General features: G+C 40.4%; 1 protein-coding gene across 2 annotated transcripts in view; it reads right to left on the reverse strand.

The window, feature by feature from the left end:
• Pbx3 (PBX homeobox 3) overlaps positions 1-25,131 on the reverse strand; it is a 197,097-nt gene that overhangs the window by 20,651 nt on the left and 151,315 nt on the right. For both annotated transcript variants that reach the window (XM_021192604.2, XM_021192607.2), the window contains exons 4-5: positions 17,361-17,551; positions 9,587-9,722 (exon numbers count right to left, since the gene is read on the reverse strand). In XM_021192604.2, coding sequence (XP_021048263.1) covers positions 9,587-9,722; positions 17,361-17,551 — 327 coding nt within the window. The remainder of the gene's footprint in view (positions 1-9,586; positions 9,723-17,360; positions 17,552-25,131) is intronic.

Consider the following 25,131-nt stretch of genomic DNA (forward strand, 5'->3'; position numbering starts at 1 on the left):
TGGATGCTGCTAGGCATTAAGAATATAGCACTGTATAGGGCAACCAGTTCTATCCAACATGAAGTTTACCATCTCTAAGTAAACACCACTCAATAGTTCAACCCTTAGAATTATGCTAAGAACTGTGGAGGAAAAGGGAGCTATGAGAATCTGCAAGGGAGGGCACAAAATGGCTATCAAGGAAAGCTAGCTTTGTAGGAGCAGAAATTAGCACACTGTTTTCCATGTAGAGACCACCACAGAGAAAAACACACACACACACATACTTGCTACTTAACACTTTCTGACTCTAACAACCACTTATAGGTGGTTTTCATGTATTTTCTCACAGAGGCACCCATAAACCTATTTCTAGCTCAATCATACCTTTGAGCAAAGCAGGTAGAGGTACAAAGACTCACTCAAGATCACAAAGATGATAACAAAACAGGAAAGAACTGAGATTAGAGTTCAGGCTGGTCTGAGACTTTGGAGTCAGCCACCTTGATACCTAGAACGTTACACAGGATAAAACTAGCTGTGGCTACCTGACAGACAAGCCTTCTGCTGATGGATTTTTCTTTGCTTAGAATGCCTTTCCTTGCTAGTTTCCCTCTGTGGACATCTTATCCATCCATCTCCAGGTTCTACATATCTTTCCTACAGGGCCCTTCCTGGTGCTATCAGCAGGAGGTAAGTAAGCATCTCATATTATGTCTGGGCAGAGCTGATAGGTGAGTTAGGACAGAAAAGCAGCCAATAGGAAAGAAAAAGGCAGTCAAGGGCACCTTTGGAGAAGGCTTCTGGGAGGGAACATCACAGAATGATACAGAGAGAAGCCAGGGGGTCTGGGCATGCATCCTGCACTGATCTGGGCCTTTGCCCTTGGGCTACACCATCCATTTTCTAATCACTCCTTCCCCTTGCTCTCCACCCTGCTGTGGGCCCTGAGGCGGCCTTCTGCCTCGGGCTTGCCAATTGCTGCAGGCTGGAAGGAGATGAGAGAAAGAGGAAAAGGAGGCTACGGATCTACTCCCCTGGCACCCTGCCTCTTCTCAGCTCGTTACTGGTTTCTCCTGTAACATCCTTCTGAGGTTCTGGCAACTCTTCCTCTATCTCTTGGGGCGAAGAGGCGGCAAAGGCAACAGAACCAACTGCCAACATTGTCCGTTGTTTCCCTACACTCTGCCCACAGTTTTATAAATAGTCACTTTATTAAAATTGTCTCACATTTTTCTATTTTAAGCATGCCATCTGTTTTCTGCTGGGACCCTGACTTGCAGATTAGCCTACTGCCCTGACAAGCCTCACAGAAGTGAGGCACTAGAAAGGTGAGATGTAGTGATGAGAAGTAGGATGCAGAGGGACGGGAGGGAATACACATTTACACAGAAGAAAGGGGCTGGGTACAGTAAAGGAGGGAAAACTGGAAGTCCCACTTTCAGATGGGGACTTCCTTTAGGATGGGAACATTCAAAACCACTTAGGTCTACCATGGGAATAGATTAAGTCCCCCTGTTCTTAGATCTGAGTATCACAAAAGGAGTGGTAGAGATTCCATCAGACAAGCCCAGGCTGAAATATGCACACTTGACATTCCTGGATCAGGCCTAAGAGCAAGCTAAGCACTGCTCCATGGTAGGCACCCCTTTCCCAGACCAAGTAGGTGTCCCTGGTCTGCACTAGGTGTTACTCCAAGCACTCTCATATTTTTACATCTGACTCTTTTATTCTTTATACATTGTTTAGTGACAGCTTCATCTCCATGAGGATACAAAATAGGAGCTTTTAGAATAGAAGGTCTGTCGCCTTTTAAAACAGTGTGAAAGAACCTCCATAACACAATAGCAGCCATTTTCCTCCAAGCTGTTTCTGGTCTATGTATGGCACACTTACAGCTGAAAACCATTTCTGCTGGTGTCTGCTGCCAAAGCAACTGAAAAGGCCTTTATGGACAGTTGAAACAGATATGGTAATTTGATAGTCATCTTTTTTTTCCCCCTGCTTTAATAATTACTTTAACGGGCTTCTTCTTGTTTTTAATAGATTTTTTTAATAAGGAAATCTTACTTACAAATTTTAATTAGCTTACTCAATATTCACTGCTTTGGAGTAAGTAGTTTAATGAGTAAGAGACCTCAGACTACTAACTAGCCCAGCTTCTTCACAGCAGCTTAGGGGAAGGATGCAGCCCTCCCGAGAGCCCAGTCTGTACATACCAGCCAGACACTTGCCTGGACGCCTGGGATACAGGAACCACACTGCCACTGGCAGGGAAAAAAAGTAACAATTCACTTTCTTCCTTTGTATTGAGCATCGCTACCCCAGTTCCACCACTCACGAAGGCCTGAAATAGTCCTTGTCAAATCATTCTCTGAACCTTCGACTCCTTATCTGGAAGGAACAGGTCAATGTTGTTTGTGCTCGACTGTTAACAGACAGGCCCTGTGCACCAACTTTAAAGGCTTTGGAATGTTGGTTAATGGCATGAATGAAGAAATGAATCTAATGTCACTTAACTTCTACTATTTCTGGTTCTCTTCTGCTTTTAAAAAAAATCAATTTTTTTCATTACAGTACTTATCAGTAAAGCAGCAGTGAAGTATAAGTTAACATTTTTCATTCTAAAAACACCTAACTGAAAAGATAGATTCAAAATCAGAATCAGGAGAACAATGGAGACTTTGTGTCTTAGAAACTTGAATAATCCATGCAAGTTAGCTCTACTCCAAAAGTAAAAGAATATTAATATCCGCTCCACTAATTAAGAAAATGTGACAACTTAAGTATGAGTCTCGGTGCATGTGAAATTTGCAATAACAGCTTTGAGACTCTTCAGGTTACTGTGTGAAAGGGAACTCCAGCTTCTCAGTTGAACTGAGCCTCAGAACAGGAGACTTGATTCTGGTCCAGCTGAATTCTCCACTGAGGACTTGGATTTATAGCATGCTACCATGTATTAATGGCAGGCTGCTATGGCTTTCATCTCCACTCTCCTACCCACTTATGTTTTTACATATGAGCTTTGAGAGCTACAGCACAGACACTTAATATGTTCAAGAAGAAATTCTTACTTTTTTTCTCTGAAACGTCTCTCCTAAATCTTCCCCTATTGTTCTTAGCAACAACTCTATACCCTCGATTCTCAGGATAAAATATCATCCATACTGACTTCCCCTCACTCCTATGTCAGAAGCCCTGTTAGCTGTACTTTCACAGTGCATTCAGAACCCAGCCCAGTTCATCACCTCTGCACTGACACCCTGGCCTAAGCCACTGTCAACTTCTGCCTGCATTGCTACAGCCGGTGTCAGCTTCTCCTCACCCCCATGATCTGTTTTCAATCAGTCACCGTGGCAATCCTGTTAGAACACAGGTAATTCTGTCACTCCTGTTTCTCATCTAACTTGGTGTAAAAGCTGCAGCCATCCCCACTGCCCAGCAGCCATCTGGACACGTGGCCTCTTTAGTAGCTTCCCCGACTCCTCCTTTGCGCAGGCTGCTTCCACCTGAGGCTTCCCATGCTGTGTCCTCTGCTAAAGAGTTCCTCACCAACTGCACATATAATGTCCATGTCTCCAACTCTACCAAGTTCTTTTCTTTCCTTCACCTAGTAAGTAGAACATCTCCTAAACCCATGTTCTCTCCCCTTAATTTTTCTCCATAGCATCTAACATTTTCTTTTCTTTTCTTTTCTTTTTCTTTTCTTTTCTTTTTTTTTTTTTTTTGGTTTTTAGAGACAGGGTTTCTCTGTATAGCCCTGGCTGTCCTGGAACTCACTCTGTAGACCAGGCTGGCCTCGAACTCAGAAATCTGCCTGTCTCTGCCTCCCGAGTGCTGGGATTAAAGGCGTGTGCCACGCATCTATCATTTTCTAACTTGCTATCCTTCCTTCATTTACCTCTTGTTACATTTTCCCACAAAATCTTATGTAATCTCAAGAGCAAGTTTGTTGTCTCAGTGCATGTAAACTTCAGTGATGTGAAAAATACTCATAGAGAAAGAAGCACACATTCTAGGTATGGAGCGTGATGGACTTGGATAACATGAACACACCCAGGAACCCTACACTCAGAACAGAAGTCCTTCCCCAATTACTCATTACTCCCCCAAAGGCAACTGCCGCCCTCACTTACAGCACCTAAGGGTAACATGGCCTGTTTCTGAGTCTGTTACAAATGGAATTGTGGGTCTCTAGCATTGTGCAAATACACAGTGCTATAGTGAATTTTTAGTGCTAAATCCAGTTATGCATAAATAAACCACACCAATTCCCCATTTTCAGACATCTGCACTGTCTTGGCTGCAGGACTACCACTGCCACAGATAGTTTACTATGAATCTTGTGGCAAATGTCCGTACATATCTCTATTAGGTAATAAGAACCAGTTGGACACTGATAAAGACTCCTACTGTGTAGTCCACGCTGGCCTCTAACACAGAGAAATCCACCTGCCTCTGCTTCCTGATGCTAGGACTAAGAATGTACCCACCATGCCTAGCTTTCTTAACTTACATGTAGGTTTACAATGAATGATACTTAAGTCAGCCCTGTAAACTCACAGTTCAAATGCAAACATGCATTAACCCCACTGAGATGCTTTGGATATCCCTTCCTGACCCTCCCCCCACTCTTCCTTTGGCCAGTCTCCTTGTTGTATCTGACCATGTGTCTCCACCCCTGACGTCACTGAGGATGGCCATACACTATGTATGATCTGCAATTCGCATTTTCACTTGATGTGATATTTCTAGGCCACATTGGAATTAACACACACTAAAATTCATCATTCCCTGTCCGTAAGGTGTACCATTATGGGAATCCACTGTTTATCTATCTTTTTAGGAAAATGGACAACTGTATACTTCAAATTTCCAGATAGTGTAGTGTTACCAACAATACTCTTGCACTGCTTTAATATACCTTTTAGGTGAGAGGATTTCCAGGGCATTTTCATATAGATGTGAAACTGTGGGTTGACTGGCCTGGGCATTTCTTACATGAATACAATGACCTGACCCCTGGCAGGAAACAGGCCCCCACCCCCCGCGCTGCTGCACACAGGCTTAGAACCCTGGGCATGGTTCAACTTGGCTTTCTGCCAGTCTATGAAGTGTAAAATGTTGCTCCACTGTAGTTTTTCAACTACACTTTGCAGATTGCCACTGAGAATGGGGATGTTTCCATCTGACTGACCCCTTGTATATTTTATGGCATCACTGAGGTCTTTTCTCCACTTTTTCAATTGGTTGTCTCTAGGCAGATATAGAGATTGCACTGCTTTTTCTTTACTAATTTACAGGAATTCCTCCTATATTGTGATTGCACGTGTGGGTTGCCATGCCTGGCTCCTATTATTCTTAAGTTTTAAAATATTTGAAGTAATAATAAAATTTCAGTTTTATATGTGTGATCAAAAATTGTATTGTTAGGATAGGTGTGGTGACTCAAGTCTTTACTCACAACACTTCAGACACAAGAGGCAGGCACATCTCTGCATTTGAGGCGAGCCTGGTCTACAGAGCAAGTTCCAGGACAACCAGGGATACACAGAGAAACTCTCGAAAAACAAACAACAGCAACAACAACAAACTGTATTGTTCTTCTTTATAATCTCTGATGTATAAATTTAACTGTTTTTCAGTATAATTACTACTTTAGGGCACATTGTTCTCTTTTCAGAACAGATGATCTGTCAGAGCTGAAACAAAAATTCTTTGTTAAGGTCTAGAGACAACTTAGTGTTCAGTGGTTAAGAGCACGAGTTGTTCTTCCAGAGGACCCAGGTTTGATGCTCATCACCTACATGGTCTGTCTGTAATTCTAGTTTCTAGGGAATCTGATGGCCTCTTCTGGCCATGCATGTACATAATACACAGACACACATGCAGGCAAACACCCATATAAAATGAAAACATTTAAATTATTTGCTTTTACTTCTCATGAACTTGAACTAAGAACTATAAGGATTGAAATCAATGTGTTTAACTGAATAACTGTTTCATCCACTTCAGAGATATAGGAAGAGGGATTTGCATGGGAGGTTAATTTTTTAGGCAGGAAGTAGGTGAATTCAGAAAGCTGTCACAATTTAAACAGATCCATATTTTGACTGCTGAAAGTCTCTGCTGGATGGGACAAGATTAGGAAGCATGTCTTAAGACAGATGAGTACCTCTGTCTATATTATTTCTGGGTCTTCACCCTTTTATCAAAACTTTCAAAACAAACTGTAGTAAATAAATGGTATGGCCAGGTGTGAGGGAGAATGTCCATAGACCCAACTGCTAGGAAGATGGAAACATGGGGACCATTGTACCCACAAGTTTGAGTGAGGCCTAGGCAAGATAGGAAGACTTAATTTCAAATAAAGACAAGAGGCAGAAAAGCCAGGTATGAACCATCAAACTGTTCAGTGGGTAAAGGAACTTGATGCCATGGTTGACAACCTGAGTTTGGTTTGTGGAACCTACGTCAGAGGAAGAACTGACTCTGTGCATGTGACAGTGCACACTGCATACCCATGCCCCCTCACACACAGAAACAAATATATGGTTAAAAAAAAAAGTTAGGTGTAATGGCACATGCTTGAAATCCCCACATGGAGGCTGGCAGGGGTCAGCAGCAAGTGAAATCCCCACATGGAGGTGCTGGCAGGGGCAGCAGCAAGTGCCAGTCTGGTCAGGCCACACTGAGGAATGCTGTCTCAGCGCTTCTCAAAGCATAGAAACAAATGCAAATGAAGGCACTAAACAGTGTTTTAGAACACTTGTTAAGTGTGTTCCCAGTCCCTTTAGAAGTGAAATCTCTTGACAGAACAGCCAGAAGAAAACCTTTTATTGCTAATTCCACAAGCATATATTGAGTGTGTCCTAGAACTACATCTAAATTGCTACATGCTAAAGATATCAAAAAAACAAAACAAAGCAAAACAAACAAAAAAAAACCCCACCCTGGATTATAGAGCTCTTGAAAAGGATATAATGTATGCTATTCCCCAGTGTCAAATATATTATTAAAAGCTAAAAACAAAGAATGGGAGCAGAAAAACACATGAAAGGATCCACAACATTCAGGCAGGAAAGCAGACCTGGCTGTCAGCTGGCTCAGCACATGAGCCCTTTCACTGGGGTTTGGGGACATACACTGTGCTGTTTAATCTTATGCTCAGCTTGGCTGGGTTTAGAGTCACCTACATACAAGTCACACCCTGGGACTATCGATGTGGTCATTTCCAGAGAATAAAAAGGAGCAAGACACAATGGGGATCAAAGTTCAATTCACAAACCTACAGCCACACACTCCCACCACCAGGTCTCCCTGCCATGAAGGCCTGTATCCTCAAACTGTGATCACAACTAGCTCTTCCTCTCTTCTGTTGCCCTGTAAGGTATTTAGTCAGAACAAGATCACCTCAAGCATCCAAACCCCAGAAAGCCCATCCCAAAGCCCAACACTCTCACTTTGCTCACTCTGGAACCCAGCACATTACACTCAGTGTTTCAAGTGGAAGTCAGTGCTGCACAGTCTGTACAGAGGCATTTTCTATTAAATACAACTTTGTACATAGCAATCCAAATCAACTACATCCTATTTGAAGTAGGCAATCCCGGAGACTGAAGTTCTGTTCCTACAACCCAGAAGGAAGCAAAGACACAACTCCTGAAAGTTGTCCTCTCATTTCTGCACATAAAATTGCATGTGTGTGCCTACAAATACATTAAATAAAATATTTTAAAAAGAAACTGGGCAGGAAACAAAGTACCCAACAATTTAATAAGCGAAGGAAATTAAGCTTTGAATGAAATCCTAATTATAAGTCAAAGTAGCTCTGGAAACAATATTAAAGCAAAAATTTAAAAAAGCAGCCTAGAATCAGGAGTGGTGGCCCCAGGCCTACAATCCCAGCAGTATGGAGGAAGAGGCAGTTGGATCTTAGTGAGTTAGTTCTAGGCCAGCCAGGCTATGCGTTGAGACCCTATCTCAAAACAAACAAAACCACCAACAAAACAAAAATCAGTGTAAAATCAGGGTATTGTTTTCTCTTAAATAACAATCACATAAGACATTAATATTGGAATCCAAAGAGAATTTTTTTTTTTATATCTGGGGTTCATGTGTATAGAAGGAATATATGCATTATATGTCAAGATGTAGTAGTCTGAATAAGAATGGTCCCTCTAGACTCCTGCTTGAATGTCTGGTCCCCAGTTGGTGGAAACTGTTCAGGAAGGATTAGGATTCTATTGAGGGGCTGGAGAGGGGGCTCAGCAGTTAAGAGTACTGACTGATCTTCCAGAGGTCCTGAGTTCAATTCCCAGCAGCTACACGGTGGCTCACAGCCATCTGTAATGGGATCTGATGCCCTTTTCTGGTGTGTCTGAAGACAGCAACAGTGTACTCATATACAGAAAATAAGTAAATCTTTTTTTTAAATAAGATTTTATTGAGGATTCAATTCTATTCAACATTGAACTTTTAGGAGAGTTAGAAATTCTTTAAGCTCTATATTGCAGGACTGGTTCTTATATTACCACTGTTCATTCCCAACAGAAGCATGGCTTATACAACAAACTATTTTTTAAAAAGTGAAAATTTGAATAAAATTTAGGTAATTTCAGTTATGTGTTTACTGTTATCCTTCAGTCACTACAGCAGGGTGTGGTCCAGAACCCCTCAGGGAACAGCAACATCCAAAGATGTTCAAGTTACATAAACAGAGTATTTGTATTTCACCGACACAGATCCTCCTGAACTCTGAAGTCATCTCCACAGTACTTATAACATCTAACTCATTACTGTAATATTTAGCAAATAATCACAAAGAAATCACATTATTTTTTCATAAAAAAAATGGCATAGATGCATTGTCTTTCAATGGATACAGGAAGAATATATATTCTTAAATTAATCAATGATTTATTTTATACGTATATGAGTGTTTTGCTTGGATATATGTCTGTGCACCAAGTGCCTACGCACATCAAAAGAGGGCAGTAGATCCCCTGGGACTGGAATTACAGATGGTTGTGAACTGTCCTGTGGGTGACAGGAACTCTGGAAGTCCTCTGGAAGAGCAGCAAGTGCTCTCAACTGTTGAGCTATCTCTCCAGCCTTGAGGAAGACTATGTTAGTATCCTGACCTACAATAAAACTTTGAGTAACAAGGAAGAAAGCAATGAAATCCACAGAATCCCAACATTGCAGCACAGCTATCTACACACAACTCTGTGAACTCCTTCTTTAGGCTTTCACTGAAGAGTTCAAATTATTTCCTTTCAGCAACAAAATATAAATTGGTTTCTTATTGAAGCGGCTTGGGTGAGTTATGTGGGTAAAGGAAACGGGTACAGGAGAGTGACTAGGGCACTTACCTGTCAGAAGCAGACTGACACTGAGGGCTGGAAGGCAGACAGAATCTTCATTCCTTGTCCTTAATGTTTGTAAAACACCACTTAAGCTTTAAATTCTCACATTAAATAATGCAAATATGCAGATTATTAAAATGGCTTCTCTGAAGATGACTGTTTAGCTATGACAGCAGATGAGGCCCTGGAAGTGCAAGTGTCCTGCATCCCAGAAATCATAGCTCTGTGGGGTCCCTCACCTGTGATACTGTGATGCTGCATTTCTTGGCCAGCTCCTCTTTGGCTTCTTCACTGGGGTAGGGGTTGCTGAGGTGTGAGTAAAAATATTCATTCAAGATTTCCGTAGCCTGTTTACTGAAGTTACGCCTTTTCCGTCTATGAGGAAAGCAGGGAGGAAAAAGTGAGTCACAAGTATAATTAGCATCAGCTAAAGGGACAAATAATTAGGACTAGATAAAGGAAAGTGGGCGTCCACTTCTTCTCTATGAGAGTTACATGAGACTTCAGGAAGCCTCTGGCATGGCCCGGCCCTGTCTAAGATATTGTATCACTAAGAAAAGTGTAAGAATGTGAAGGACAGTTCATCTCACTCTTTATCCAAAAAAGGTTTATTCGAAACCTAATATATTCTAGGTGCTACGTAAAGACACACCGGGAATGAAACAGACATGCTCTAAGGAACTTACAGGCACCTGCAGGTCAGAATGAGGGTAGAAAGACATGAAATAAAAACACAGGCTGGGGCGCGGTGGGGTCGTACATGCTGTTAATCCCAACACCCAGGAGGCAGAGGCAACATCTCTGTGAGTTTGAAGCTAACCTGGTCTACATAATGAATTCCAGGCTAGCCAAGGCTATATAGTCTAAACATGTCTGCATCTTCTCTCCCACAGAATCCCACAGAAATTAGTGGGTTTGCAACACAGTGACCATACAAAGTATAATGAAGAAAAAGTGTGAGGTGAAATGACAGTGTCTAATAGGTACACAGGACACAGGTCCCAGACTCAGGAAAGAACTCCTTGAGGAAATCAATCCAAGATCCAGAAACGTATAGGAGTTAGATGAAGAGGAGAGGTGAATAGGAGTGGGCAGAGGAACTGACCCTGAGATGCACAACAACTTGGTTAGTCTAAAGGGTTTGAAGAGGCTGGGGCTCAGAAAAAGGGAACCCAGGAGATGGTCTGAAGGAAAGGTGTGTTTGGGTCAGAGAGGCTGTGCACCTCCCAAGCTGACTCAGCTTTTAGTCTCAGTGTAACAGGAAGCTGTTGCAGCTTCAAGTTTTCCTGTTGTTGTTGTTTTTTAATTATTTTATATTTGCTTATTTAATGTGTGTACATGCATATGTGTATTGTATGGAGGCATTTGTGTGGTATTCAGAAGACAACTTGTGGGATCTGGTTCTATTCTTCCACCAAGTAGGTTCCAGGACTCGAATTTAGGCCGTCAAGCTCCATATCAAGAGTTTTAACCCACAGAGCCTTCTCACTGAAGCCACTTTCATATATTTTTGATTTGTTTGTTTTTTAAGCAGGGTCTAGCCTTGTGGCCTAGAGCTTTCTATATAGACTTGGTTGGCTTCAAACTCAGAGATCTGCCTGCCTTCTGATCCTGAGTGCTGAGACTATATGCTTGTGCCAGTTTCCATGTTTTTAGTGGTCATTCTGACATGGAAGACAGTTGGAAGAGGGCACAAAAGGAAATGCAGAGACTATGAAGATCTTGCATCACTAGTCAAGTTGGAGGTGATGGTAAGACAGAACACAGCAAAAGCCAGAGAAATAAGATTCAAGATCCAACTGCCTGGACTTCAGTACACGTTCCTCACAAAGGAATGAATAGAGGAATATATTTTGCTGTTTTAGCTAGAGGGGTGTGTGTGTGTGTGTGTGTGGCAAATATCAGAAAACCAAATATTTATTAACAACATATTTTGAGTAGCAAAAACATTGCTTATATTTCGTGTTATTATTTCTGTTTTGAAGAATTCCAGCTTGAAAATGAACATCTGTCAGATTTCACTTTAGATTAGCTACTCCGTGACTGGAAAACGCCTTCCCTAGATAATTCTCTCAGCACTTGCTTCCAAATCATCTTAATGACTTTCTCAACTGTGATATTCTGCACTCAGGAAAGTAAGTGTATGTGTGACCAGACCTGCTGGTTACCATGATATCACGAACATGGCAGGTTGGGTACAACCTGGCCAGTACAACACTCAGTCAATGGAGCAATTAATGTAGGTTTGATCAGAGCATCACAGGTTTCTGTCCTGAACTTTCTTAATTTTAATAACATTGGGAAATTAAACCATTGCATTCTCGGGGTGATTAAAATGAAAGGGATTTGATGATGAAATGGGTAAAGGAAGAATAATAAGAAAAAGAGTAGACTAGAAACCCACAGAAAAGAATTCATATTTTTCAGGAATCATGTGTGGCCTGAAAATAAAGACCGAGGTCTGACCTCCACAGAGGCATCCCTTGCTGAGTAGAGGGTGAGGTAATGAGGTAAGTGGGGTAGGAAAGGTCCAGAATTGATACTGAACATGTCAAACTGAATGCATTCTCTATCCAGAGCACACAGGAATGACTTGCACATAAATACCCACTTTTGCAGCTGTATGGGGAAACTTGAAGAAAGCCATGCCAGGCCCCTCTGTTAGAAGACAACAATGGGCTGCCACTGAATGATGGCTACCTCAGATACCTCGCTGTCTGCTCTAATCCTCCTCATACCCCAAAGTTAGCCATTCCACTCAACTCTACTGCATGGCTACAACACGGAGCCCAAGGACTCCGTGGGAGTAAATGACAGGTAGGCATTTGTTTGAGCAATGGGAACAGTAAAGGAAGGAATGGAAGGAAATCTCTAGAAAGTAAAGTTTGAATCAAAATTTTTGTCAAGAGAACAGATTAAAATGCAATGTCAACTTAGCTCTGCATGAGTTATGACATGTGAGAAGCATCCACACAAGTTTGTTCCTGAATGCTTTACACTGATTGTCTACAAGCTTGTCTAGTTATCAAGAAAACATGAGCACTGTCTTCTGGAAAGGCACACTGAGCAAGGGCATGCTGGACTAAAGGTGCGTAGGCCTGGAGTACAACCAGCTTGCTTCTTGGCATAGAGGAGTCGCTCAGAGCCCAACACAAGCAAAGGACTGAAATTCACGGTCTGCATTCACTGGAAGGCATAGGACAGAGGATGGTCCTGTAGAAAATTTCCATTAAGTATATCCCCTTGGTTTTTCTGCCCCAGGGTGCAGAAAAGCACTTTAAATGGCAGTGCCTTAGGCCATGTGCATTGTACATCAGTCTCAAGGCTGTGTGTCCTAGCACCACCACTGGGATTGGGGGTTTGAGTGGGGGCATGCTCTGCTCCCAGATCTGCCATCCTCTCCTTCTAGTTCTGCTCATTCAAGGTCATAGCATACTTACTTTTTAGGTATCTATGTTATAAATACAGTTATATAAAAACTAGCAGGGCAGTGGTGGCACAAGCCTTTAATCCCAGCACTTGGGAGGCAGAGGCAGGTGGATTTCTGAGTTAGTGGCCAGCCTGGTCTACAGAGTGAATTCCAGGACAACCAGAGCTACACAGAGAAACCCTGTCTTGAAAAAAAAAAATCAAAAAACAAACAAACAAACAAAAAACAAAAACAAAAACAAAAAATAAAACCTAAACATGCTTGCAGACAATAACAGCAAAGCAGTCACAGGAAAGAACAGAAAGTGTTAGCATAGAGTCTTGGCTGATGTGCGTTCTAAATATCTTTCTTATTCTTTTTTATTAGCTCAAATTTGATAAAACAAATTAACCATTGCTTCTGGATGCTACCTCCAAAACTCTGATATCAGCTATTAAAAGTATCAGAAGCCATGTATACGACCAGAATACTTTGTATGAATTTCTCAAAAAAGCAAAAATATTAAATCAAACAAGCAAAACTTGTGGTGGATGGGGCTGGAGAAATGGCTCAGCAGGTAACAGCACTTGCTGCTGGTTCAGAGGACACAGGTTCAGTTCCCAGCATCCATCAGACTCACAATCTTCCCAAACTCCAGCTCCAGAGGACCTGACACCCTCTTCTGGACTCCACAGAGACTGCATGTGTATTAAAAGAAAAGCACCTGCCCAGGACACATGGCCCAGGACACCTGAAGACCAAGTTCTCAGCACAAAGGGGATTTATTTGTCCTAGATAAACAATGGGCATGGAACAAGAGACAAGGACAGGAGATAGAGGGTGAGGGAAGGAAACAAGGGAGAGCAGGCAGGGATATTTGTCTCAGAGGACAAAGGGCTACCTCTGGATAGAGGAGACTCACACAGCCTATAGGAAAGTGGCAGTTTATAAAGGTAAAGAGGAAAACCCCGTGTTAGGATGAGGTGATTAATTTTAATTGGGCATGTTAATTAGGTGAGCCAATGGGGGCTTTTGATTGCTGGAGTTCAACACTATGATAAGTGGACCTTGGTAATCAGTTTCAAGGGGGAGGAAGTAGCCAAATAAGGAAATAGAACTTGGTGGCTAGCATTAAGAATGTAATCTAACAGTTTTTAGCAAGGCAGGGAATAAGGAAGAAAGGCAAGACCTGTCAGAGCCATGTTTACAAGCTGGCTAGAGTCCCTTCATGTATCCTGCATGCACATCATGTGCGTGGACAAACATATATACACAAATAAATATGTAAATGCCTTTAAAAAATGAAAATATATACCCACATGTACAAACCATATTCACATATATGCATATACACATAATAAAAAAGTAAAATCTTTTAAATAAGTCCTTTTAAAATTTAAGTTTATAAGAACTTTACTGTGCTAATGAAAGTGAGCTTTTATTGTAATTTAAAAGACACCCCCCCCTTTTTTGAAAATAGTAGGACAAGTCAGTCATTTATGGAAAAAAGTATGTCACATTTTCAAATATAACTGTGTAGCATTTTTCCCTTGGTATATTTCTAATAAAGTATCTTTAAGATAAAAAGTAGGCATTCATGTGACACATCAAATCAATTAGGTTTTCTAATTGATGACATATAAGGAAGGCTCTTGCTGTCATTTTAACTTTCATTGACTCTGTGGCCTACAGGGTGGCTGGGGATGTGATGTCATCTCATGAAAAGCTGCTAAAAACAGAGTAAAAAAAAATTCATTTTTGAGAAGTAATCCATAGAAGATAATTAAAAAGTTAAAAGATCAAGTATTGAATAGTTTCCCTTTCTATCCAGTTCTCTTTCCTGGGATTTTTCCATTCTAGTGCAATCACAGTATCACCAAACAGAATACTATTCGATGTTATGTGTTTGCCTCCTTCTCCATTTCCTTGAGTAGAATGCAAGCTAACTGGGTACATACATTTACTTGTCTGGTTAACCATAAGTCCCACAGCAAAGTGAGTAGCTGAAGGAAGAAAGAAAGGAAGGGTCGGGGAGCAAGCTATAATGCAAACTAGTGAGAATAATTAAAATGCTCAAACACAAGCTAATGGGTCTAGGAGTGATGGTACACACCTTGAATGCTAGCACTGAGAGGCAGAGGCAGGCAGATCTCTGTGAGTTCGAGGCCACTCTGGTCTACAAAGAAAGTTCCAGGCAGCCAGGGCTACACAGAGAGATCCTGTCTTAAAATAAACAAATCAGAAAAACATAAAACATTTGCAACGCTTTTTAAAAACAAAACAAAAACTGGAATTGTTGAAATCTTTTATCCCTCTCTCTCTTCTAGTTTATGCATTTTCTAAACTTTGTGCAATGATCTTGGTATTTTAAAACTAGAAATAATAGTAAACCTTAAAACTGTCAAGTATGGTGACATTTGCCTGTAATCCCAATGCCTCTGGAGTCTGAAGCATCGGAGATTCTATTTCAACATAACCACTTTTAAAGGGGCTGAGCATGTAGCTCACTGGAACAAAGCTTTCCTGTCATGTATAAGACCCTGTGTTCCATCCTCAGTACAAAACAGAAAATCTAACACTGAAGATCTTCACAACAACAAAGAACAGGCCATACACATTGAGCCTTAAACTCCAGAGAAAAGAGTGTACTGCATCCCGCAAACCAACAGGCTACCATAGTTTTAAGCAAAGCATCAGAGCACCACAGTGGTACTAAGGGCAAGATGATAAAAATGAGCTGTGGGGACTGAGCCAGGGGACAGACAGGTCTGCACAAGGGTCATGTCAGCTTATGTACAAAAGGATCAATGGGAACCACTAGTCCAAGAGAGGAAAGCAAAAAGCTAGTACAAAAGACACCTCTCAAAAAGATTGAGATTCTTGGTGACTAGTTCAGCAGGGCCAGGGGCTCCAGAATCTTGCTTAATTAGGAAATAGTATAAAATTAGGTGGAAAGGTCTCCTGCTTGAATCTTACACAGGTCTGACATATCCTTAGTTTTCTAGCTGAGACAACGGCTCATATATTTGTGTTAATATTCTGGGACTACATAAAATGATGGCTTCTGTCAGAATCTAAGGAGAGAAGAAAACAAGATAAAAAAGAGAAATTCTTTTCCAAAGCTGGACTGACCCCTGGCTTGAGAAATGCCCCAGAGGCATCTTCACAGTCAGTTCATACTAAGTCATTGACAGCTCTTCTGTGTCATTCCGTAGGTCACCATAGACAATTAACTACCACATCAGATCTGTTACCTCACTTCACACGGGAACACTAGTATGCTTTCTCACTTGGCCTGACAGAGACTAGTGTTTTATGGTAATGTGATCAATCAGGCAGAGCTGTGTCTTTAGACTATCACTGTCTCAGGTGTTCTCAGACAGTAGACATAAGCAGAGTAAATGTTCAATTCTTAGAGGGGCTGGAGAGATGGCTCAGCAGTTGAGAGCAAAATACCTAGTTGCCAGTTCCCAGCACCCACATGGTGGCTCACAACAGTCCCCAACAGTCCAGAGGACCTGATGCCTCCTTCTGACATGAGCTCTTACACACATTGGTACACAGAAAGACATGCAGGCAACACACCCCACACGAAAAAATAAAAATAATCTTTAAAAAATTATTTAAAACAAGCCATTATTAGTTTCATAAAACAAACAAACAAACAAACAAAAAACAAAAACCCACCATCAACAAAAACAAAACCAACACTGCCTTGGTGCCAGAATGGAAAGGATGTAGTTAGTCCCAAAGCCTTAAACAGTACTAACCCACTCATTTTCAGTCACTCAGTTGGCAGCTACCTAGTTATATTTCCAGAATAAATGCAGTAATATAAAAACTAAACATACTTGCAGACAATAACAGCAAAGCAGTCACAGGGAAGAACAGGAAGTGTTAGCACAGAGCCCCGGCTGATGTGCATTCTAAATATCTTTCCTTTTCTTTTTTATTAGCTCAAATTTGGCAAAACAAATTAACCATTGCTTCTGGATGCCACCTCCCAAATTCTGATACCAGCTATTAAAAGTATCAGAAGTCGCAGCTGGGCATGGTGGCGCACGCCTTTAATCGCAGCACTCAGGAGGCAGAGGCAGGCGGATTTCTGAGATTGAGGCCAACCTGGTCTACAAAGTGAGTTCCAGGACAGCCAGGGCTACACAGAGAAACCCTGTCTCACAAAACCATTAAGAAAAAAAAAAAAAATCAGAAGTCATTCATGTGACCAGAATACTTTGTATGAAGTTCCCAAAAAAGCAAAAATATTAAATCAAACAAGCAAAACTTGTGGTGGATGGGGCTGGAGAAATGGCTCAGCAGGTAACAGCACTTGCTGCTGGTTCAGAGGACACAGGTTCAGTTCCCAGCATCCATCAGACTCACAATCTTCCCAAACTCCAGCTCCAGAGGACCTGACACCCTCCAGGACAAGAAAAGGATGCTCTGACGCATGGGTAGCAAGAGGTGGATCACCCATCTATTCACAAAAAGGGGGTCATATAACCAAAGTAATGAAAGCTCTAAGACTGGCCAGTCAGTTTCTCTGGAAACAACCTATGCGAGTGAAGGGGAAAATCATGCAGACGATTCATGGCTTCACATACCTGGCATCAAGGAACCTTGATCTCAAAATCATCACCGCTTCACACGTGCTTTGCTTGAGCTGCATCTGAATAGAACTAAATTTCCGGTGGATGATGCCCACCATCCTTTCGATCTCTTTCGGGGAAATGGGACGCGTTCTACTCTGTTCTCGGAGAAGGTTCATCACATGTGTTGTGAATTCATTACATGCCTGTAAACGGGGAAAAAAATTAACCCTTAGGAAACTGAAATTTTGTATTATCTCACCCAGACATTCACCCATCTAAATTTCCACTTCACTTGCAATGGCCAGCAGCACTATGCAGTGAGTAGGGAGAGTGTGAACCAAGAAGCCGAGGAGGTACTGGTGATATGGTTAAAACAGCAAGATTTCTGAATCTAAGTGGACAGACTGGCAAGGGACCAGACCCTGACTCCCCTTCCCACCTGGCCCTGCTCCACTTACAGATGTTTCCCACTGGAATGCACTGGAGGCTGTCTCCTATCAAGTGCATGCTCATGGCTAATACTAAATACCTTCTATTTTTCTCCAGGATATTGTGCTACTGCAGGATCATGAAGTTAAAATCTTTCCAGAGATACCAAGAACACAGAAATGAGCAAGAGCTGGCCTTCAGAGATGAGATGCAATATTATTTACCACATAAACCAGTTTAAAGGTCAATAGAAGGATGGGTAAGAAGTGTTTTGCTAATTCCAAAGAAGGAGTAGTACCATCCAGAAGTGTTGTGGTGGAAGAGCGAAGGGGTTTTTACAGATAAAAACAGGTGAGATCACAAGCATAGCATCCTAGTGATATAACAAGTTGAATTCAGAGGAACAATGGCAGAGAACAGGAGGAGAAAGAAGGGATTCCTGTTCCGTTTTGTTTGGTAAATCCACTAGCACAGGGATTCTGGCCCGAGTGAGCACACAGCTTTTTAAAGCAAGCATTCTAATAATATCAGTTTGGTTATTTACCATTCAGGCCCTCATAAAACAGATTAGTTCTTCAAGGGAGAGGCAGAGGAAACCAAGAATCCAAGCTGAGTCTGAAACGTTTTAGCTAGCAATCCTCAGAGACCATCTCCTTCAGTTGCCCTACTGAAGTACATGCCCAGCGCTGTGTAAGAGGGTCTGCACTGAATCCAGTACTTCCTCAGTGAATAAACAGCAGTCTACACTCTGAATAAAGAGCACCTGGCATCTCAAGACTGTAGGAAAACACATTTTGAAGCTGTGATAATGTTCACCTCCCTCAACCCTGCTCATTAGAGCAATGTTTCTTAACTGCTCACTGAAGAGCTAACCTTGCCAGTTAGTCAAACTTCCTACACATGCTCTAAGAAGAATAGTAAGTCTTGCTCACCATCATTTGAGGCACTTCCCAAATGTTTTAAATGGTGAGAATTTGTTCTCTGTGAGTAGAGACTGAGTTGCAGAGTAAGACTGTACAAGACACACTGCAGACAGCCAATAAACACCTACAGGCTGACAGGCTTTTGTACCACAAGTCAAGAGTAAGACTAGTAACGTCCATAAACCCAGCACCCTGCCCCATAATCAAAGGCATCTGAACTGCAGCCCTGGGAGAGGATAAGACTTAGGAAGTCAGATAGTCTTTCCTGAAACTGTGTGCAGTTGTGGATTTCCGAGTTGTGTATTTCTGGTTTGTTTCCTTTTTAGAATCTAAGATAGTCTATAAATTTTAAAAGGCCAGTAGTTATTGTCCTAGCATTCAGTTATTTCTAATAAAAAGTAAAATATTAAGGATTTCTGTAGATTAAATAAATACAGTTCTTAGGCTGGGCATGATAGTGCATGACTTTAATTTCAGCATTCAGATGAGGCAGATCTCTCTGAGTTTGAAGTAGCCTGGTCTACAAAGTAAATTCCAGGCTAGCTTGGGTTAGAAAGAGAAGCACTGCCTCAGAAAGGAATAACAAACAAACAAACAAAACAGTTTTTCTATCTTTAAGAAAACCAAATTTTAAAAAGTAAATTAAGATTTACCAGCTACATCATCAACTTGGATTTACACCAAGCAGAAAGCAAGTGGCCATGTGGTCAAGAAAGACATGTATATATTTTCTCCTGTATGTTCCCTAAGGGGATGCTTATAATGTTTCTAAATCGTATAATATGACAACCTTAGCCTCCAATTTTCTCATAAGTAAAATGAAAAATGTTGAACTATTTCTCACAGGATTAGTGAATTCTATAGTTCCATAGAATGTTAACAGATGGTCCAAAGGTACAGTATGTTTGGAAAATGATGAGCTAACTGAAGCTGCGAAATATATTTTTGCAGGGCTCCTGGGTGTTTCTATGCCGACATATGTGCACACGAAATCCCTAAGGACAGCCTTTCTAACTTTACTCATAATTGGCCGCAAGACTTCGTATCTTGGGAACAGTGCTTCCCAATAAAACATAGAGTGAACCACAAAGGGCTTTAGTCTTCATAAGCCAACATTTAAAAAAACTGGGTAAAATTAACTTAAATGATATATCTTATTCAAACAACTCATGAATAATATTTCAATACATAGCCAGTGCTTTAAAACTGTCATTGAGGTACTTCATATCCTTTGCTGTAGTCTTTCAATTCCACTTTGTACCAGCCTAACTAACATATTTCACTAGCTACCTGTGGCTAATGGCTCCTGACTATTGCATGGGGCTGCACAGCACTAGACCATTTTGTGGAACAATGAGCTTGGTAATCCTTGACTCATCAGACAGACAGACAAAAAAGAAATACCACAACCACACTGTCACATAAACACATAGGCCATTCTCGTTCTGGAACACACTTGGTGAAAATTACAGATGGTCCATCTTACTACATCTCAGTCTTCAAGCATGTCTACTATTCCACATGACAAAGGGCAAGTATGCAGAACACACTTCTGCGTACCAAAGAGTGACTAACTCAAGAAAACTCATTGTATGGTAAAATCAGTTTGCTCACTTTCCCCGAGAATGCTATTTTTATATGAAAACAGATAAATTATTATTATTTAGAGTTGGACATTTGGCAAATGTTTTCTCAAAAATGAACAAAGTCAGTCAGTCAATCCGTCACGTAGAACTAAACAGCTTACAGAATTTAAACCAATGATAAAATGTTAGTTTTCAAATGAAAATTTTGATTTCTGAAAACCTGTGACATTGACAGTTTCCATGGAGACTGATAGTGTTGACATGGGGGGTGTATATTTTCATAGTGTATAATACTAATGTGTATTATACACACAAGATAACCCAATCCAGTGAGCTAATACTTCTAAAATAATCAATGCGCTATACTACATGCATAGGAAGAAAATCTATTCAAACTACAAACAGACTAATGGGTTCCCAAGGAACAGAGCGTGTGCTCATTCACAGTTTCAGATTACCACCTGTCATGTTTGGGTGGATAAAAGAGGATATCCACAATTTTCTGAAAAGGCCACTGATATCTAGCTATCTCTCCTCTCTTCCAATGTGTAAGCCCAGAAATCCCTTCTAAACTTCAACTGTATGACAACTGATTGATTAGGGGAGTGAATGCATGAATAAAGCTCACTTCTACCATGACTAACATTAGTGTCTGCAAAAGGTAGAAGCAATGTTCTTCTCACAAATGTTTGAAGGGGTTTTTGTTGTTTTTGGCTTTTTTTTTTTCTTTTTACGTCAGGGTCTCACTATCTCACCCTGGCATACCTGGAACTTCCTAAACCAGGCTGGCCTCGAACACATAGAAATCCACATGCCTTTTCCTTCCAAATATTGGGATTAAAGATATAGGTTGTCACCACACCCAACTGAAGGTTTAAAAAAAAAAAAAGTAAAAATTTAAAAATTAGGCTAACCTGTAATAGCTTGCTGTTAATTTTCTAAATGATGAATGAAGACTTGAGTTTTCCTATTATAATAAATGTTGATAGAATCTACCAAGCAAAAGCTTCCAGGGGGTGGGGGTCTTCAGAAGTTTTAAGAGTCTAAGTCCTGCAAACGCACACTGAGAACTGTGTGGCTGGAGTATAAACGGGGTTCTAGGGTTCGCACCGCACTCTGCAGATTTCTGTAAACCTGCTTATACATTATGGTTGTGGGGCTTATGTCACTGTAAGTAATTCAAGACATTATGAGAATGATCCTTGAAATATTAGCTCTCTTTGTTCTTGTCTGAATTTTACCCTCTCCAGGATGAATATTTTCTTTGTGGTTCCTAATAGGCATCTAGAGACTCCCGGGGGAAAAAAAAGGTTAAAAGAAAAAAATTGCATTTAAAAACTCATAATTTCTGAAAACATTTGCTGAACGTCTCACAACTTATTAAACGAAGCCATCTATGAATGAAAATGCTGATGAGCAATTTGGCATTAGCCCAGCACTCAGAGAACTCAGAGCTTTTCTTTAAGCCAGTAGTTCATACATGATTAATTAGAACATCTCATTTATGTGTGTGCACTTTAGCTCATTACTCTAAGTAAAATTCGTTAAGTATTTACATTTAGATAATTAAAATCTGGGTACACCCTTAAGAAAGATGCATACACTTTAGACAAAGTGATATTTTTTCCCTACACCACCGAAAGTAAATTACAGCCTCATTTTCGGCATCATCTGTACTGGCTTCAGAGGAAAGCACTGCCTCATCATATACTCTTTAACAAGGTGAACTTTCATAAAAGTGGATAACAGAGTGGGTGCCCAAATGACTACGGAGCTGTTAGGAAAGTTCACCCAAACAGATAGATGCTGGTCCTGATGCTCACACTACACTCACACCACAGACGTCCACACACCTCCCTGTATCCAAGACAACATCACAGATAGAGACACTTTTCATCACCTTAGTTTGCCAAGTGGAATTATCAGTTAAAAACTTGCTAGTAAATATTTGTAATATAAATGCAAATTTAGCTTGATTAACTAGCATATTTAGGAAAAGGAGTTTTGATTTTTTTGAACTTTCTGATGAGAATATTAGCAGAACCTCCTCTTTCTTTCAATCTATCCACTAAAAACTAGGATGAATTTCTGTGTTTTAAAATATACACTATATTGATGCAATTTACATAAATCATGAAAAGTTTCATCTAATAAAATGTTTTAATCAATCCTCCTCATGAGTTCTTTTCCTCATCATTTACTCATTTCTCTTTAGAAAACAGAAACCAATTGATAACCTAGGATTTAAAATATTTAGATTCTAGATAATGTTCTGGTAATATTTTTTAGTTGGTAAAACTAAATGTCTCCTTGACATCCAAATATATCTGATTTATATGCAAAACTAAAGTTTTCAGTGGTTCTTAAAATTTTTTTGATGGCGCTTTTTTCAGTTGAAAATCACTTTCTGTTCCTTTAAATTCATATAATTGAATATAAAACTGTAAGATCAGATAGAGGACAAACAGATTTTAAAGAAAAAATTTTAAACAGTTTGGGGATCATTTCTAAAAACTGAATCAGTCTAGTAAGATTAGTGTTGCCAACAGTTCATACAACTCTAAAACCTACTTTTGATTAAATAACTCTCTCTTAAAGGTAGATGCCCCGTCAGGTGTGATTTGCATGCTTATAGTCCTAGTTACTTCCAAACCGAAGCAGAAGACTCACCGAACCCAAGAATTCGAGCCCAGCCTCAAGAGCACAGTGAGACCCCATTACAAACAGTCGCTGCCCTAAAGTCTGATTTCAACTATTCAGTTTCTAAATGCTTTGATCACCTCATATGACCTTACTCTAATGTTGAAGATTTTCATATTCACTGAATGCTTATGAAATCTACAAATTCTTATCTGAGGATAAAAGTTAACATTAAAAGATCTTGTACAAGCCAGCTGGGATGAGATCAATATACAGTCAACCAACCAGTAACTCACTTAGAGAAAGAGAAGAATATGCAAATATTCCTTCCAAGCAAGAAAAACCTTGGCATAAAAGCTAGTGGGTAAAACTTGGCTGCATATGCTGGCATATGCCTGTAATCTCAGCTGCTCAGAAGGCTGAAGCCAGAAGATCACAAGTTCAAGGGCAGCCTGGGTAACTAAGCTAGTCTTGATGCAAAGTCACTGGGGCTAGAGTAGAACACTTGTTCAGCACATCTGAGACCTTAAAGCAAGGCACTTCCCCTGAAGCAAGAGGTGAAAAGAGCCTAGCTAGAGAGACCGAAATATAAAATTTACACCAGCTAGTGCCCTTCGTTCATCTACATAGCTATTAGGAAAGGCAAAATGGAACGAGGCATTTGTGGTAACACAGGAATATATCAGCACCTTTTTTGCCACTACCACAAATTGAACCTAGGACTACATACTGGCTGAAGGGATTCTTCACTGAGCTACATCCTCCAGTGGTAACATCAGCATTTTTAACCTGATAAAATTCCTTTAAAAGCAAAGGTGGTTTTTGCCAGCAAATTTAAATATATAACTTAGGGATAGTCCCAAACCACAAATATAGCCTTTACTTTGGCTTAAATTCTTCCATCCTTCATTTCCTAGGAGTCCCAAGTTCTTTGTAGCCTTTTGCTACTGTAAACAGTACCTGGATTTGAGTGCATTCAGTTTTGTCTGGTTCTAGTGTTCAAGGAGCAGGTTTCTAGTCGCTTAAGAAAGGTTGGGAACCTTACAATATTTTTGCCTTCAGCAAAAATGTATTTCAATATAATTATAGTAGATAGCTTTCAATGTGTCATCTCTATTATAGCAGCTGTAAATTACAGCATGAATTGCCTGTATACAAGCACTTCTTCTGCTACAAGCAGAGTGGGAGAGCTGCATCCAGCATGATATATCTTTTCCTCTTCAACTGAGGACAAACACTGAGGTCAAATCTCATTTGCAAAACCAGTGTGTCCATTCTCTTTTGGAAGCAAAGTAGAGAAACCAAGAAAGCACAGCTCATCTGAGAGCTTCAGTTCTTAAAAACCAGACTCATTAGCACCCATGGCTTATGTTCATTCAGAATTCATCTATTCTAACATCTGGGCCTCTAGTCGTAGGTACATATTTGAAAAATACAGTAAAGGCATTTTCTTAGAATTGTAGCTAATCAAGAAGATGGAGGCTTGTCTCTCAGCAAAAAGAAAGCAATAAACTCAAGATAAAGTATTGCAAAAGGTGTTTGCTGAAAACCTTGGAAAACTATCATATCCCAACTAGGTGTCAGATCAATGAGACCAAAGTAGAATGGTAGTGTTTCCTGCTGAATGATGGTAATATTAAAAAACCCTCACTGTAACACACAACCAGTATATAATATTTCAGAAACATTTATAACTGAAGTTGGATGATTATCCCAAAAATCATTAAATTTCCAAATCTATGAAATAGAGATACAAGATCAAAGAACGTTTCCTGGAGAGGAAAAGAATAGAATTCTACAGACAATTCACGCCTAATATGTAAAGCTGAACCTTGTAGCTCAGATGTGATTTTGCTCCGGCTGTAGCTTGCTCAGCTGTGACTGTGGCTGCGCTTGTAACTTGTAAAGTTCTTTAATTTACTGCAGTGGTGATGTTTGTTAATTTTATGGCAATCTAAATCTGAGCAGGCCTCAGATACATTTTCATTACAGCTTCATTGCAAAACACAGCAGAGTAAATACCACTCAAGATTCTGGTGTAGCTTATTTCTCTGGGACTCACAGAATCTGCCTTGGCGCACAAGGCCTTCCTAATTCCTAGTTCCTGATAAACGTTCTGCTATTTGGCATTCCCATGATCACTTTAAAGAAGAAAATATGATTTTTGGAAAGTCTTTAAGATACTTTGTTTTCATCTGTTTTTGT

This window comes from Mus pahari, chromosome 3 (genome assembly GCF_900095145.1).
Source record: "Mus pahari chromosome 3, PAHARI_EIJ_v1.1, whole genome shotgun sequence".
Taxonomy (NCBI): Eukaryota; Metazoa; Chordata; class Mammalia; order Rodentia; family Muridae; genus Mus; species Mus pahari.